Raw genomic sequence first — 17,370 nt, 5'->3', positions numbered from 1 at the left:
AGGGGAAATCATGCTTGACTAATCTTCTGGAATTCTTTGAGGATGTAACTATGAAAATGAACAAGGGAGAGCCAGTGGATGTAGTGTACCTGGACTTTCAGAAAGCCTTTGGTAAGGTCCCACATAGGAGATTAGTGGGCAAAATTAAAGCACATGGTATTGGGAGTAGGGTACTCACATGGATAGAAAATTGGTTGGCAGACAGGAAACAAAGAGTAGGGATTAACAGGTCCTTTTCAGAATGGCAGGCAGTGACTAGTGGGGTACTGCAAGGTTCGGTGCTGGGACCGCAGCTATTTACAATATACATTAATGATTTAGATGAAAGGATTAAAAGTAACATTAGTAAATTTGCAGATGACACAAAGCTGGGTAGTAGTGTGAAATATGAGGAGGATGTTAGGAGAATGCAGGGTGACTTGGACAGGTTGGGTGAGTGGGCAGATGCAGTTTAATGTGGATAAATGTGAGGTTATCCACTTTGGTGGAAAGAACAGGAAGGCAGATTACTATCTGAATGGTGTCAAGTTAGGAAAAGGGGAAGTACAATGAGATCTAGGTGTCCTTGTTCATCAGTCACTGAAAGTAAGCATGCAGGCAGTGAAGAAAGCTAATGGCATGTTGGCCTTCATAACAAGGGGAGCTGAGTATAGGAGCAAAGAGGTCCTTCTGCAGTTGTACAGGGCCCTGGTGAGACCACACCTGGAGTATTGTGTTCAGTTTTGGTCTCCAAATTTGAGGAAGGACATTCTTGCTATTGAGGTAGTGTAGCGTAGGTTCACGAGGTTAATTCCTGGGATGATGGGATGAAAGATTGAAGCGACTGGGCTTGTATACACTGGAATTTAGAAGGATGAGAGGGGATCTGATTGAAACATATAAGATTATTAAGGGATTGGACACACTAGAGTCAGGAAAAATGTTCCCATGTTGGGGGAGTCCAGAACCAAAGGCCACAGTTTAAGAATAAGGGGTAGGCCATTTAGAAGAGAGTGGAGGAAAAACTTTTTCACCCAGAGAGTTGTGGATCTATGGGATGCTCTGCTTCAGAAGGCAGTGGAGACCAATTCTCCGGATGCTTTCAAGAAAGGGTTAGATAGAGCTCTTAAAGATACACAGAGTCAAGGGATATGGGGAGAAGGCAGGAACGGGGTACTGATTGTGGATGATCAGCCATGATCACATTGAATGGCGGTGCTGGCTCGAAGGGCCGAATGGCCTACTCCTGCACCTATTGTCTATTGAGGCTTTTGTAGCTCCTCCCCGATGGGAGCTGGGAAAAGATGCCATGAAATACGATTATAGGGAACGCGCTCCAGCGTCTTTACTTTCTAATGACGATAAGGGGGTTCGGCTTTCAATCTTTGATAGGTGAAGGCTCAACTCTGGAATGCTGCATGAATCTGGAATGTTACAACCCAGAGCTGGCCCTTCGGCCCACCGCGTCGTTCCGATCATCAACCACCCATTTCCACTGATCCTATTTTATTCTCTGCACATTCTCATTAATCCCCTCCCCAGATTCTACCTATGTCCAAGGGACAATTTACAGCGGCACATCTTGTAGAGAGGAGAGGGAGAAAGCCCCTCGTCCCACGCCGGAGTCCGGTACCGAACCCGTGGATCGGTCTAGGATCCCTGCTACGCCATCTAGCATCGCGATGATGTGCGCAGCCCGCGGCTGGAGGCATTTTGAGGGATTCGCGCATGTACAGTGGTGTTGTAGCGGCTGCCGGCAACCGACGGCTTTGCACATGCTCAGCGACATAACAGCGGCTGCCAGCCGCAGAGATTTGCGCATGCTCGAGGGGTTTGCCTGAACGAACAGCAGCTGAAGCGACGCGCATGCTCAGTGGCTTTGCTGTGGTCTCCGGGCGCCATGGGCAAAAAGGACAAGGGAGAGCGAGGTGAGGTCCAGCGCCGTTTCCGCCAGTAGCCCCTATTACCGTGCACACAGCACCGAGCTCACACACAGCCCCAGCCACGGTTCAGGGTCCGGGCCTCACCCAGGTCCCTGCTCTCCATACCCGGCCACAGGCTCTAGTCTCTGCCCAGCACCCGGCCTGTTCCCCGCCCGACCCACGATCTGGACCCGAAACCTCGACTGTCCATTTCCCTTCATAGATCATAAACGCAAAAGATTCTGCAGGCGCTGGAAATCTTGAGCAACACGCATACAAAATGCTGGAGGAACGCAGCAGGTCAGACAGCATCTATGGATGAGAACAAACGTTGGAGATTTCGGCCAAGCTCCCTTCGACCCCGGAGCCTGAACCTGAAACGTCAACTACCCAATTCCTTCCGCGAGAGTCCCTCCAATGATTTGGGTGTTGACCCGGGACTCATCCTGGTCCTTGACCAGCTCCATCTTGATGTGTCCATCCTCCTTCCCTTACCCCTGAAAGCCCCTTACTCCACCCTTTGTGGACCGACCCTAACCTTTCCGTTGCCCGGTCCTGAAGTTGGTGTATTTGGAACAAGTAATGCCCCCTCATCCCTGAAGATTAACTTGCAGGTTGAGGAAGGTAAATGCAATGTTGCATTCATTTCAGGAGGACGAGGATGTAATGCTGAGGTTTTATAAGGCATTGGTCAGTCTACATTTGGAGTATTGTGAAGAGTTTTGAGCCCCTATCTAAGAAAGGATGTTCTGGCAATTGGAGAGGGTCTGCAGATTTACCAGAATGATCCTGGAATGAAAGTGTTAACGTTTGAGGTGCGTTTGTTGACTCTGGGCCTTTTGTCACTGGAGTGAAGAAGAATGTGGGCAATCTCATTGATACATACTGAATAGAGTGGATATGGATAGGATGTTTCTTGCAGTGGGGCAATCTAGGAACAGAGGGTGGTGATTCTGGAATTTATTGGCATAGATAGCTTCAGGCCATGTCATTGAGTATATTGAAAGCAGACGTGGATAGATTCTTAATTAGTCATGGTGACAATGATTATGGGGAGAATGCAGCAAGCAGGATTGAAAGGGAAAGTAAATCAGCCATGATGGAATGGCGGAGCAGATGTGATGGGCTGAATGGCCCAATTCTCTATTCCTGTAGCTTATGGTCTTCTAACTGATAGCAGTGCAGTGTTTTATTTAGTCCATTGATGCAGTGTTTCGACCCAAAACATCAACAATTTCTATCTTCCCACTGATGCTGCTCAACCCTCTGAGTTCCTCCAGTAGATTGTTACTCTAGGTTCCTATTTCCAGATTTATTTAATTGAACATAGAACAGTACAGGGCCTTCAACACATGGTGTTATGCCGACCTTTTAACCTACACCAAGATCAATCTAACTCTTCCCTTACACATAACACTCCACTTTCTCTCATTCATGTTTCTTTCTAAGAGGCTCTTAAATGCCTTAATGTATCTGCCTCTACCATCACCCCTGGCAGGGCGTTCCATACACCCACCACACTGTGTAAAGAAATTTACCTTTAACATCCCTCCTATACTTTCCTCCAATCACTTTAAAATTATGCCCCCTTGCGTTAGCCATTTACCTCTCATCTACCTTCGCTTCAGAGAGAAAAGCTCAAACACATTCAGCCTATCCTATTGAACTATCTCATGAACGATCCAGGTCTCCGAATCTCTGATTGTATAACACAATCACTGAGCCACAGTTCTGAGTGAAGTTGGATGATCTGTGGGTTGAAGTGAGCTTCCTGTCAGTCACCTTATGTACAGACACTCGTGTATCTAGCGTCACTTTATGTATACAAGCTATCTTATGTATTTATATCGATCGTGGTTTTATAAAAAAATTATTGTGTTCTTTATTGTCTTTTTTGTGCTGCATCAGATCCGGAGTAACAATGATTTTGTTCTCCTTTTCACTTGTGTACTGGAAATGACATGAAACAATCCTGATGAATCTGACTGAGTTAGCAGGGTAGGCACTACATGACAGTATACGCATGTTGTAAATCCATTACCAATTTTGTTTGATTATGTCCACAGACAAGAAGAAGTCGAAGAAGCGTCGTAATGATGAGGAGGAGGAGGAGGACGAAGAGCTGGCTATGGGAGCAGACTCTGAGGAAGCAGTTCCCTCCGCTGCTGGCAAGCAAGTGGAACAGGCTGTGGTTAAGGAGGATGAGTATGGAGCCAAGGACTACAGGATCCAGATGACACTGAAGGACGATCACTCCTCTAGGCCCCTTTGGGTGGTAGGTCATGGCACGGGGTAAAGATTGGCTGACTAATGTATCCATGCTCAAGTGGTAATGGAATTCAGGGTAGCGTGGTAATGTAACACCCTTTCACATCTTGAAGGTTGCTCTTTGTTTGTGAGCTCTTGGTGGAGCAGTGTGTTGGAAGAGATTAACAAAGATTAGCTGTATTTGTAACATGTAGATTAAACATCAAAACAATGAAATGAAGGAGATGAGTTATACAGATCTCGTTACATGCACATGCAGATCAACTCTGAGTGATTATGCAGAAAGTTTGAAGTTAATAACTCACCTCCTTCTACCTTAGGCCACAAGCTTATCAATCACCCATCTGTGGACACTAATGGAGGTCCAAGATCCATATGCTCCATGACAGCTGGACTATGTGTGTAAATGTAGGAGGGGACTACGTTGAAAAATGTGCTAGATTTTCTAAAATTGACTCCTACCTTAGGCCACAAACTTATCAATCACCCCTCGTACTTTACAGCACCAGTGACCTGGGTTCCATTATTTCATTCTCCTTTACACTTGTGTATTGGAAATGACATTGAACAATTGTGAATCCTGAATTAGGGTTTTGCTGATTCATTTTTTCCCCCAGGAACCAAATGATTGAGAGAAGTAGCTGTTCTTCTTCGGGCTTCTGTACCTCCTGCCCAGAGGTAGCTGCAGAAGGATGGCGTGGAGATCATTGAGGGTGGGTGTTGCCCTCTTGAGGCATCGCCTCCTGTAGATACCTCCGATGGTAGGAGGGACGTGCCTGTAACGTATTTGGCTGAGTCCACTACTCTCTGCAGCTTCTTACATTCCTGCACATTTTAATTGCCATACTAGACCGTGATGCAACCAGTCAGGATTCTTTCAACAGGACATCTGTAGAAATTTGATAGAGTATTAAAGAAAGATTAGAGATTCCCTTTATTTGTCACAAGTACAGCGAAATGCCAAAACATACAATAACTGTGTTATTTGTGTCAAGGACCAACACAGTCCGAGGATTATGCTGGAGGCGACACTTGGTGCCAACGTAGCATGCTCACAACTCACTAGCCGTAATCCACACATCTTTGGACTGTGGGAGGAAACTAGAGCATCTGAAGGAAGCCCACATACTCACGGGAGGAACATAGAAACTTTTTACAGAGGGCCCTGGAATTGAATTCCAATGCCCTGAGCAGTAATAGCACTGTGCTAACTGCTATGCTACCATGACACCCTGTTAGATGACAAGCTGAGCTTCCTTAACCTAAGACGCTGGCCTGTCTTAGAGAGGAAGGGGCGAAGTCTTTGATCTGCCACTCATTTTTGTTTGTGGAAATCATTAACAGAACTGGCTTGAGTTTTTCTGTAATTGTGATGCAATCCATCTGGATGTGAGGATGGATGGAGGGGATGTGCATTTCTGCCAAACACAAAATTAAACAAGGGCAATAATGATAAATCTCAATAATTTATATTGTCTGTCTTTCCCATCTCATTAAAATGCTCTCCTCCCATTGTCTATGCTCTTCAGTAAAGTGAGAGAGTGGGAAGGAATAGATTTGAGTTTTAATGAACAAAGCTGGTTAAATTTCAAAAAGTGATTTTTTTGGAGCAAGTTCTGTGATTTTGGAATCACATCTGCGGGAAGAAAGTAGTGGGTTGAGCAGCAACATGAAGGAAAAGGAACCGTTGTTGTTTCAAATCAAAACCCTACATCAGGACTGAGAGCAGAGTTGCTCTCTGCTCTGTCACTGCTGTCAAAGTAAAATTTATTACCAAAGTATGTATTTGTCACCATATACCATCTTGAGATTCATTTTCTTGCAGACATTTTTTGGAAAATAAATGCAATAAAATTTATGAAAAACTATACATAATCACTGACAGACAACGTATGTTTAAAGGAAGACATTATATACAATAAAATAATACTGAGAACATGATTTGTAGAGGCCTTGAAAGTGAATCTGTGGGTTGTGGAATCAGATTGGAATTTATTTATCATGTGTACATTGAACATACAGTGAATGTGTCGTTTGCGTTGCTAACAACCAACACACCTGAGGTATGCTGAGGGCAGCCCACAAGTGTCGCCACATAGTAGGTGCCTATGCTTCGCAGAGTCTCCTCAGAGTTGGGCTGAGTGGTTTTGCGAAGATTAGACGCTGGACATTGATATTTCCTTTTCCATTCCACAGATACCGATCATCCTACTAGGTTCTTCCAACAGATTGTTTGTTTCTCCAGTTTCCAGCATCCGCATTCTCTCGTGCCTCTGTCTTGTGTCACTTGTTTATACAGATCAAATTGTTACGCAGTACGTTATGTACAAAATGGGTACTCCTCAGTGCTCCAGAAAGTGTCAGTTGTTACTTTCAAAATGGAATTGGTAATTGCAAAAGGAACAATTTGTACAGCTACTGGGGAAGCACAAGAGAGAATATTCAGATGGATCTTTCAAGGAGACAGCAAAAGCTTATATAGAACATGCAGGTTCTTTGGCCCACTGTATTGTGCAAGCCTTTTAGCCTATTCTAAGATCAATCTAACCCTTTCTTCCCACACAGCCTTCCATTTTTCTATCATTCATGTGCCTATCTAAGAGTTTCTTCCTTTATCACCTCTGCAGCATGTTCTATGCGCTCACTGTTGTCTGTTTATATTAAAAAAAACTAGCCCTCTGGCATCCCCCCCCCCCCCCCCCCATACTTTACTCCAATCACCTTCAAGTTCATGTTAACCATTTATACTCTGGGATAAAGTCTCTGGCTATCCACTTGGTTTATGTATCTTAACGGCTTGTACACCTCTATCAAGTCACCTCTCATCCTTCTGTGCTCCAAAGGGAAAAGCACTAACTCGCTCAACCTCTCCCCATAAGACATACTCTCTAATCCAGGCATCATCCTGGTAAATCTCCTTTGCACCCTCTCTAACTTTTACTGGACTAAATGCCTGCTTAGCAATATCATTCACCATCCATTTCTATGTTGATTAGTGCATTTTGCGTACCTTACTGCTTTACTGAACATCTTCTGCTTTTTTAAACTTTGAACTTACCGAAATGTTTTATTTCATGTCTACAGGCTCCTGATGGACACATTTTCCTTGAAGCCTTCTCTCCGATATATAAGTACGCACAGGACTTCCTGGTGGCCATTGCTGAGCCTGTTTGCAGACCTACGCATACTCACGAGTACAAGCTGACTGCCTACTCCCTGTACGCGGCTGTAAGTGTTGGGCTACAGACGAGCGACATCATTGAGTATCTGCAGAAATTGAGCAAGACGTCCATTCCCGATGGCATCTTGCAGTTCATTAAGGTAATGTTTTTCAAGACTTGTCCTTGTGGTGTAACAGAACTTAAAGATTAAATATTTAACTTTGCTTGTCACACGTACATCGAAACATAAAGGGAAGTGCGTAATTTGCAAAATCGGTTATCACGGTCTGAGGATGTGCTGGCAGGCAGTCCACAAGCGTCGCCATGCTTCCAGAGCCAACATAGCATGCCCACGACTTACTAACCCTAGCCTTAACCATACATCCTTAGAATATGGGAGGACACCGGAGCACCCAGCGGAGACCCATGCGGTCACGGGGAGAACATACAAATTGCCGAGAGACAGCAACCCCTGATCACTGGCATTGTAAAGCATTTTGCTAATTGCTGTGCCACTCATAAAATTGTGCATTTGATAAAGTAATTGAGTTATTAAGAGGCAGAGCATTAGAATAGGTACCTTAACCCATCAAGTCCACATCAACCATCAAGCACCCATTTGTACACTAATCCCACTCCTTCCTATTTTATTCTCCCCTCATTAGCTCTTCTTCCCCCTCCCCCTGTATTGTTGCTGTACTCCCTTGTACCACCTCAATGCACTATTTGATTTGTATGAACAGTGTGCAAGATAAGCTTTTCACTGTATCGTGGTACATTTGACAATATGGACATTTAAGAGACTCTTAGGTGAGCACGTGGATGAAAGAAAAATAGAGGGTTCTGTGGGAGGGAAGGGTTTGTTTGATCTTAGAGTAGGTTAAAAGGTCAGTATAACATAGGAGCGGAAGGGCCTATACTGTGTAATCCCATTATTAGACTATTGAATGGCCCTTCATACCATAAACTGTACTCTTAACCTCACAGTCTACCTCATTATGATCTAGCACCATATTGTCTGCCTGCACTGCCCTTTCTCTGTAACTATTTACACTTTATTATACATTGTTATTGTTTTACCTTGTTCTACCTCAATGCACTGTGCAATGATTTAATCTGAGTAAACAATATATAAGACCAGCTTTTCACCATACCGCAGTACATGTGATAATAATAGACCAATTCCACTTCCAATCAACCCCGATCCACCACTCTCAATGGCCAATTAACTGACCAACCCACTTGCCTCGGGTAAAAACACAATATTTCCACAATCCAGTTAGAGCAAAAATGTTTATTTTGTTTTGAAGTATTCATAGTCTTGCTGAACTGTAGTGATTAATGTTCAGGAATGGAATGGAATGGTTGAAGGGGTGTAGCTGTTCTTGAACCTGGTGGTGTGGGATTTCAAGCGTCTGTACCTCCTGCCTGATGATAGGTCTGAGAAGATGGCAAGGCTTGGATTGTGGGGATCTTTGAAGGATGTTGCCTTCTTGAATGCAAAATAATTAAATTATCTTCGACTTCAAATGAAATGTGTCTGAATATTATGTTTTTTCCTGCAGCTCTGCACTGTTAGTTATGGGAAGTTGAAGTTGGTCCTTAAGCATAACAGGTAGGGAAACTGATCATTGTGTTCTCTTTGGTTGTGTAGTCAGTGTGATCTTAATTTTTGAAGAAGTCAGAAGACACTCGGGGTTGGGATCTTGGGTCATTCCAAAGCTCTTAACAAAACAATTCAAATTCCTCTTAAATTTTCCCTCTCACTTTAAACCTCTGCCTTCTCATTCTTGATTCACCAACCCTTGGGGAAGAGGCTGACTCCGTTCACTCCATCTGTGCCCCTCTCTACATTCCAAGGAATAAAGTTTACCTTCTCAATTTCTCCCTACTCCTCTGTCTCTGATGGCCCTGGTTGCGAGGGGGTCCTTCAGCCAGCAGGCGCCTGAACCAGTGTGAGTAACCTCGACTCTGAACTGATTTCACAACCTACGGACTCACTTTCAAAGACTCTACAACTCTTTCAAAATGACCCTGTTTATATTGTATTTGTCCTACTGTGGGTGCCTATAAAAAATGAACCTCAAAGTAGTATTTGGTGACATACATAGTTAGATAATAAATTTACTTTGAACTTTGACTTAGACTGCTGGGTTGGTGCTCTATGCAGCAGTGACGTTCTATGTTTTGACTGCCGTGCTGCAGGTACTTTGTGGAGAACACTGCCAGGCAACATCCCATTACTTGTCCTTTGTGGAAGAATTATTCCAAGCAAACATCTGCTCACCTCTGTCAGAGTACCTGCCTTTTAGACTCCCAAGGAATAAAGTCCAAGCCTTCCCAGTGTTTTCCTGCTCCTAAGGCACAAGACCAATGTTAGGTCATTTGGCCCATTGAGTCTGCTCTGCCATTCCATTATGGCTAATTTATTATCTCTCTCAACCTCATTATCCCGCCTTCTCCCTGTAACCTTTGATCCCCTTACTAATGAAGAACATTTCAACCTGCACTTTAAATATACCCAATGATTTGGCCTCTGCAGCTGTTTGTGGCAATGAATTCTACAGCTGCACGATCCTCTGGTTATAGAAATTCCTCCTCATCTCTGTTCTAAAGAGATATCCCTCTATTCTAAGGCTGTGCTCTCTTGGCATAGACTGTCTCACTATAGGAAACATCCTCTCCACTCTATCTAGACCTTCCAGTATTCAATAGGATTCATTGAGAGTCTACTGTTATTCCAAACTTCAGTGAGTACAGGCCCAGAGTCATCAAATGCTCCTCATGTGATAATCCTGGGATTGTTGTCTTGGACCCTCTCCAATGCCATCACAAACTTTCTTAGAAGATGGGACGGAGGGGCAGCTGGTCTGTTCTCTACACTGTGGTGATGTTCTGTGATTTGAGCACACTCCCGTTGCTGCAGGTACTTTGTGGAGAGCACGCATCCTGATGTGATTCAGAAGCTGCTGCAAGACAAGGTCATAAAGCAGTGCCGTCTGCGGACAGATGAAGGGGATGACACCGAGCTCATCATGGGCACCATCTCCAGTAAATCTGCCATGCTGGTAAGTCAGTGTCCTTAGCTTGGAGATGTAAACACAGCCGGTCCATCAAGCAAACAAGCCTCTGAAGGAGCTTTAAGTTCCTTGCCATTAGAATATCAAAGGATCTGTTTTGGGGCCAGTGCATAAGTGCCATCACAAGGAAGGCACACCAGCACCTCTGCTTTTTCAGATGTTTGCATAGATTCAGCTCGTCACCTAAAACCTTGGCAAACTTCTACAGATAAGCAGTGGTGAGGATCCTGACTGATCGCATCACAGATTGGTGTGGGAGGACTAATGCCCAGGAACTGAAATGGCTACAGAAAGTGATGGATAAAGCTGAGTCCATCAGAGGCAAAGCCCTCCCCACCATGGTGCACGTTTACAAGGACTGCTGCCACAAGAAAGCAGCATCCATCATCAAGGACCTCTACCATCCAGGCCAAGCTCTCTTTTCTTTACCATCAGGCTAGAGGTATAGAAACCGTAGGTCCCAGGCATCCAGCTTCAGGAACAGTCATTACCCTACAACTTAGGCTTCTGAACCAGTGTGGACAACTTCACTCACCACAGCTCTGGACTGATTTCATAACTCATGTTCTCAGTATTAATTTGTTTTTTGTACGTTTATTGTTTGACTTTATTTATGTGTAGTTTTTCATAAATTCTACTGTTCTCCTTTATTTTCCTGTAAATGCCTGCAAGAAAATGAATCTCAAGGTAATAATGGTAATATATACATACTTTGATAATAAATTTACTTTTGACTCCCCTCCACTATTCTGTCTACACTGCTTTCTGCCTCGGGGAAGTAACCAGTGGAATTGAGGACTACTCCCATCTTGGACATTCTCCCTTCTGACTTATCCTAACAAGCAAACTCCTGAGAGCATGTACCATCAGGCTTAAGAAGGGCTTAATTGAGTACATTTAAAAGGAGCACTGCTGCAGGAAAGCAGCATCCCCACCACCCAGGTCATGCTCTCTTCTCGCTTCTGTCAAAGGGAAGGAGGTACAGGAGTCTCAGAACTCACACCATCAGGTTTAGGAACAGTTGTTTCTCTTCGAGCATTAGGCTCCTGAACCGGACTGGATAATTTCACTCACCTCAACACTGAACTGATTCCACAACCTAATGACTCATTTTCAAGGATCCTACAACTTATGTTTTCGATATTCATTCCTTGCTTATCTATCTCCTTTTTTTCTCTTTGTATTTGCAAGTTTGTTGTCTTTTGCATGAGTTTTTTGTCCGTCTCTGTTGTGTGTGTTTTTCCATTGATTCTGTAATGATTCTTTCTAATTTTTGAGACTACCCCCAAGAAAATAAATCTCAGGGTTGCCTGTGGTGACACATATGTACTTTGATAATGAATTTTTCTGTCATTACCTTGTACTGCCTCAATGCACTGTGTAATGATTGGCTCTGAATAAACAGTATGCAAGACAAGTTTTTCACTGTACCTCAGTGCAGGTGACAATAATAAACCAATTCCAATGTCATATCCCGCTGTTAACAGGCTTTGGAATGGTCCTGCTGCACACTGAAGATGGGCTCTTGATCTCCCAGTCAGTTCCCCTCCATAGATGCTGCTTGACCTGCTAAGTTCAAGTTTGTTGTCGTCTGACTGTAAATGCAGCCAAATGAAACAGTGTTCCTCTGGACCATAGTGCACCCACAGAACACATATCACTCAGCACGTAAAACAAATTATTACCACAAATAAGTTAATAAAATAGAATTCAAATATGTATGCAGTGCACAGCACTGATAAACAGCTTGCTGTCCTAGTGATCAGATTTAACTAGTGGCAGGGTATCCATTAGTCTCTCAGTCTGAAGGAAGAAGCTGGCAGAACTAGCTTTGAAGCCCCTTTACCTCCTTCCTGATGGTAGTGGGTCAAAGAGATTGTGGAATTGGTGGTAGGAATCTGCGACAATGCTTCGGGCCCATTGTCTACAATGCTCCTGGTAAATATCACAGGTGCTGGAGGGGAAGATCGTGGTGATCTTCTCGGCTGTTTTCCCTCCAGCAGTTTGCATCTATTGGTCACGATTCAGTGTTCTGGAGTTCATTCCCTGGCTAAGTCACAAATGATTGTCTTTCCACAGATGCCCAAACCCTCACAGAGTAATGGAGCGGCATCAACATCGAGGGGTGGGGAGCCTGCGTCCCTGAAGGCCGATGTCCCCTCGGACTTGTTTGATTTCTACGAGCAGATGGACAAGGAGGAGGAAGAGGAGGAGGAGCTTCATACTGTCTCCTTCGAAGTCAAGCAGGTGACCAATTCCACTCATAAATCCAGCAGTTCAGGAGATGCTTCGGAGCTCAGGGTGCTGAGGATGTGTAATATTTCACCTCGATTTTTCACAATTACAGTTTGTGACAAAATTTAACTGAGAACTTTAAAAGCTGAGAGGTCTAGAGACTTAGAATAGTACAGCACAGTACAGATCTTTTGATCCATGATGTAACCTACTCTATGATCAATCCAACTCTTCCCTCTCACATAGCCCTACATTTTTCTATCATCCATGTGCCTATCTAAAAGTCTCTTGAATGTCCCTATCTTTCTCTATCACCATCCCTGGCAGAGCGTTCCATGCACTCACCACTCTGTAGAAATCTTACCTCTGACTATCAATCGCCGTAAAATATGCCCCCTGGTATTAGCCATTTCTGGCTCTCCACTTGATCTATGCCTCTTGTCATCTTGTACACCTTTATCAAGTCATCTCTCATCTTCCTTCTCTCCAAAGAGAAAAGCCCTGGTTTGCTCAACTTGTCCATATAAGACATGCTCTCTAATCCAGAGATTATGCAGTGCCAATAAAAGGTATTCAACTTCTTGGATGTTTTCATGTTTTTTTGTTTTACAACATTGAATCACAGTGGATTTAATTTGGCTTTTTTGACCCTGATCAGAAAAAGACACTTTTGTGTCAAAGTGGAAACAAATCGCTAAAAAGTGATCTAAATTAATTACAAATGTAAAACACAAAATAATTGATTGCATAAATATTCACCTCCTTCAAGTCATTTAGTGGATGCACCATTAGCAGCAATTACAGCTTCTGAGTCTGTGTGGATAGGTCTCTATCAGCTTTGTACATCTGGACACTGCAATTTTTTTCCATTTTTCTTTATAAAACTGCTCAAGTTCTGTCAGGTTGCATGGGGATCGTGAGTGAACAGCCCTTTTCAAGTCCAGCCACAAATTCTCAGTTGGATTGAAGTCTAGACTCTGACATGGCTGCTCCAGGACATTAAGTTTGTTTTTAAGCCATTCCTGTGTAACTTTGGCTTTATGCTTGGGATCATTGTCTTGCTGGAAAACAAATCTTCTCCCAAGTCACAGTTCTCTTGCAGACCACATCTCCAGGATTTCCCTGTACTTTGCTGTATTAATTTTACCCTCTACCTTCACAAGCCTTTCAGGGCCTGCTGCAGTGAAGCATCCCCCCACCATGATGCAGCCACCACCATGCTTCTCGGTAGGGATGGTGTGTTTTTGATGATGTGCGGTGTTTGCCTTATGCTAAACTTAACAGTTATTCTGATGGCCAAAATGCTCAATTTTGGTTTCATCAGACCATAGAACCTTCTTCCAGCTGACCTCAGAGTCTCCCACATGCCTTCTAGCTGAGATTTCATGTGTTTTATTTTCAACAGTGGCTTTCTCTTTGCCACTCTCCCATAAAGCTGCAACTGGTGAAGCACCCAAGCAACAGTTGTTGTATGCACAGTCTCTCCCAACTCAGCCACTGAAGTTTGTAACTCCATCAGAGTTGTCATAGGTCTCTTGTTGGCCTCCCCCTCGAGTCCCCTTCGTGCACAGTCACTCAGTTTTTGAGGATGGCCTGCTCTAGGCAGATATACAGCTGTGCCATATCCTTTCCATTTCTTGCTGACTGACTTAACTGTACTCCAAAGGATATTCAGTGTCTTGGAAATTTTCTTGTATCCATCTCCTGACTTGTGCTTTTCAATAACCTTTTTTGCAGAGTTGCTTGGAGTGTTATTTTTTTTTCATGGTGAAGTTTTTGCCAGGATACTGACTCACCAGCAGTTGAACCTTCCAGCTACCTGTGTATTTTTACTACAATCAATTGAAACACTTTGACTACACACAGGTCTCCTAAATCAGACCTCCATTTAACTAATGATGTGACTTCTGAAACCCGTGATGAGTTGGTGCGTCATATTTGGGAGGGGGATGAATACTTATGAAATCAATTCTTTTGTGTTTTATATTTGTAATTAATTTAGATTGATTTGTAGAGATCTGTTTTCACTTTGACATGAAAGAGTCTTTTTCTGTTGGTCAGTGTCAAAAAACGTCAAATTAAATCCGCAATGATTCTATGTTGTAAAATAATAAAACATGGAAATTTCCAAGGGGTGAATACTTTTTATAGGCACTGTCTGTGTATATGTCATGAAATTTGTTGTTTTGTAGCAGCAATACAGTACAAGACAAAACTATCCTGATGAAGTCCAAAAAAGCCAGCTGCCTAGCCTGTTGAGTTCCTCCAGCATTTTGTGTGTGTTGCTCTAGATTTCTGAATCTCTTACAGTCAGTAGCACAGAAACAGGCCTTTTGGCCCATCTACTATGTGCCAGACTCTGCCTAGTATCTGCCTAATCCCATTAACTTGCACCCAGTCAATAGCCCTTCATGCCCCTCCCATCCCTGTACTTATCCAAACTTCTCTTATATGTTGAAGAATTTCTCTTAAATGTTCCACTACCAGTTCATTCCACACTCTCACCACCCTCTGAGTGAGAATTCCCCCTCAGGTTCCCTTAAAGCAGTTCACCTTTCACCCTTCACACATGATCTGTCGTTCTAGTCTCACCCAACCTCAGTGTAAAAAGCCTGTTTGCACTTATCCTATCTATGCCCCTCATAATGTTTATGAAAATAGATAGATACTTTATTGATTCCAAAGGAAATTACAATATAAATATTATTAAAGAGGATTAGTGTGGTGGTGTTGATGAGTTGCTTCCCGCAGGAAATGATCGAGGAGCTGCAGAAACGTTGCATTCAAATGGAGTACCCTTTGCTGGCGGAATATGATTTCAGGAATGATACGGTCAACCCTGATGTTAACATTGACCTGAAACCCACGGCTGTGCTGCGGCCCTACCAGGAAAAGAGCCTCCGGAAGATGTTTGGGAATGGCCGGGCCAGGTCGGGCGTTATTGTCCTTCCCTGTGGTAGGTGCCTGTGGTTAGATGTGATGAGAATTCCATGCTTTAATGCTCAATCACATGTGCGTTACAAGACTGCAGTCAGGAGACTACTGTAGAGCACTTATCCGAAATGTCCCACCCTCAGTTCCTCTGCCACAGTATTACTCTCCCTCTGTACCACCATTTCCACAGTGTGAAACTCCCTCTCTACTGTCCCTTCACAGTGTAACCCTCCTTCAGTGCTGACCCTCCTCAGTACTACCCCCTTTTTTTTAACAAACATACAAATCTTTTTTTCAAATACAGAAGAAATACAAAAGTTAGGTATTACTAAACACTTAGTAATTTCAAATTAAAATAGTTATTACCATCTATAATACACTCAATTCCCTGGGGGAGGGGGCCACTGTTCACATAAATACCCTACTGTACCCATAATGATCACATGTTCCTTGTCCAAGGACACCAGGGCACAAATATAGCCCTGGAAAAGGGGCAGATAGTCGGCTCGGGCAGAGCCCTCGACAGCCCGTTGCCTGGACCCTCGAATGGCCATCTTGACGTGGCCCAGGTGCAAGTCTGAGTGACCTGCCCCCTCCTTACTGGGTGCTCATAAACCAGAAAGCAAGTGGCATTCCCCAGTCAACCCGTCCAACCCTGGGGACTTGCTTTCTCAAAGCTAATTGAGGACATCCTCCCTCAGTAGGGGAGAGTTCAGCTGCAGGACAGCCTCAAGGCTAATTAGGGTCATTTAGGAGACTTCGATATGCACATGGATAATAGAACTTTCTCCTTGATTTTGTTGGGTTCGGTTTCTCCAGGTGCCGGCAAGTCCTTGGTGGGTGTAACAGCCGCCTGCACTGTGCGGAAGCGATGCCTAGTGTTGTGTACCTCGGCCGTGTCTGTCGAGCAGTGGAAGTCGCAGTTCAAGATGTGGTCAACCATCGATGACAGCCAGATCTGCCGATTCACTTCGGACGCCAAAGATAAACCAATAGGCTGCTCCATTGCCATCAGCACCTACTCAATGCTGGGGCACACGACCAAACGTTCCTGGGAGGCCGAGAGGGTGATGGAATGGCTAAAGAGCCAGGAATGGGGGCTGATGCTGCTCGATGAGGTGCACACCATTCCCGGTAATGCTCACTGCCATGCATGAGAGGCCAGTCCCTGCTGAAGTCAAATTGATGATACTCAAATACTGAAAAGCCTAGAATGAGTGGACATGGAAAGATGTTTCCTGGAGTGGGGGAGACTAGGACCAGAGGGCACAGCCTTGAAATAGAAGGACATTCCTTTAGAACAGAGATGAGAAATGTCCTTAGCCAGAGGGTACTGAATCTATGGAATTGATTGCCAGAGATGACTGTGGAGGCCAAGTCATTATGTATACTTAAAGCAGAGGTTGATAGGTTCTTGATTAGCAAGGGGGTCAAAACTTACAGGGAAAAGGCAGGTAAATGGTGTTGAGAGGGGTAATAAATCAGCCATGGTAGAATGATGGAGCAGACTCGATGGGCTGAGTGGCCTAATTCTCCTATGTCTTGAGGTCAAATGGCACTGACTCAGAATCAAGTTTATCAGCACTGATGTATCTCCTGAAATTTGTTGCATTCGAACCCACATCCACCACTTCCGCTGGCATCTTGTTCCACATTGGCACATTCACACCTTAAATATTTCACCGTTCTCCCTTAAACTGTGACCTTCAGTTCTAGTTTCACCCAATCTCAGTGGAAAAAGCCTGCTTGCACGTACCCCTCATAATTTTTGTATACTTTATCCAATCTCCT

General features: G+C 44.0%; 1 protein-coding gene across 1 annotated transcript in view; it reads left to right on the top strand.

Annotated features, from left to right (window-relative positions):
* Positions 1-1,803: 1,803 nt before the first annotated feature.
* ercc3 (excision repair cross-complementation group 3) overlaps positions 1,804-17,370 on the top strand; it is a 36,732-nt gene continuing 21,165 nt past the window's right edge. The window contains exons 1-8 of the mRNA XM_073046275.1: positions 1,804-1,907; positions 3,968-4,176; positions 7,254-7,490; positions 8,896-8,945; positions 10,257-10,398; positions 12,490-12,657; positions 15,397-15,601; positions 16,399-16,713. Of these exons, the coding sequence (XP_072902376.1) occupies positions 1,880-1,907; positions 3,968-4,176; positions 7,254-7,490; positions 8,896-8,945; positions 10,257-10,398; positions 12,490-12,657; positions 15,397-15,601; positions 16,399-16,713 (1,354 nt within the window). The 5' untranslated portion in view covers positions 1,804-1,879. The remainder of the gene's footprint in view (positions 1,908-3,967; positions 4,177-7,253; positions 7,491-8,895; positions 8,946-10,256; positions 10,399-12,489; positions 12,658-15,396; positions 15,602-16,398; positions 16,714-17,370) is intronic.

Source organism: Hemitrygon akajei, chromosome 5 (genome assembly GCF_048418815.1).
Source record: "Hemitrygon akajei chromosome 5, sHemAka1.3, whole genome shotgun sequence".
NCBI lineage: Eukaryota > Metazoa > Chordata > Chondrichthyes > Myliobatiformes > Dasyatidae > Hemitrygon > Hemitrygon akajei.
Note: the sequence above shows the minus strand (reverse complement) of the source record. Positions and strands in the feature narration are given on the sequence as shown.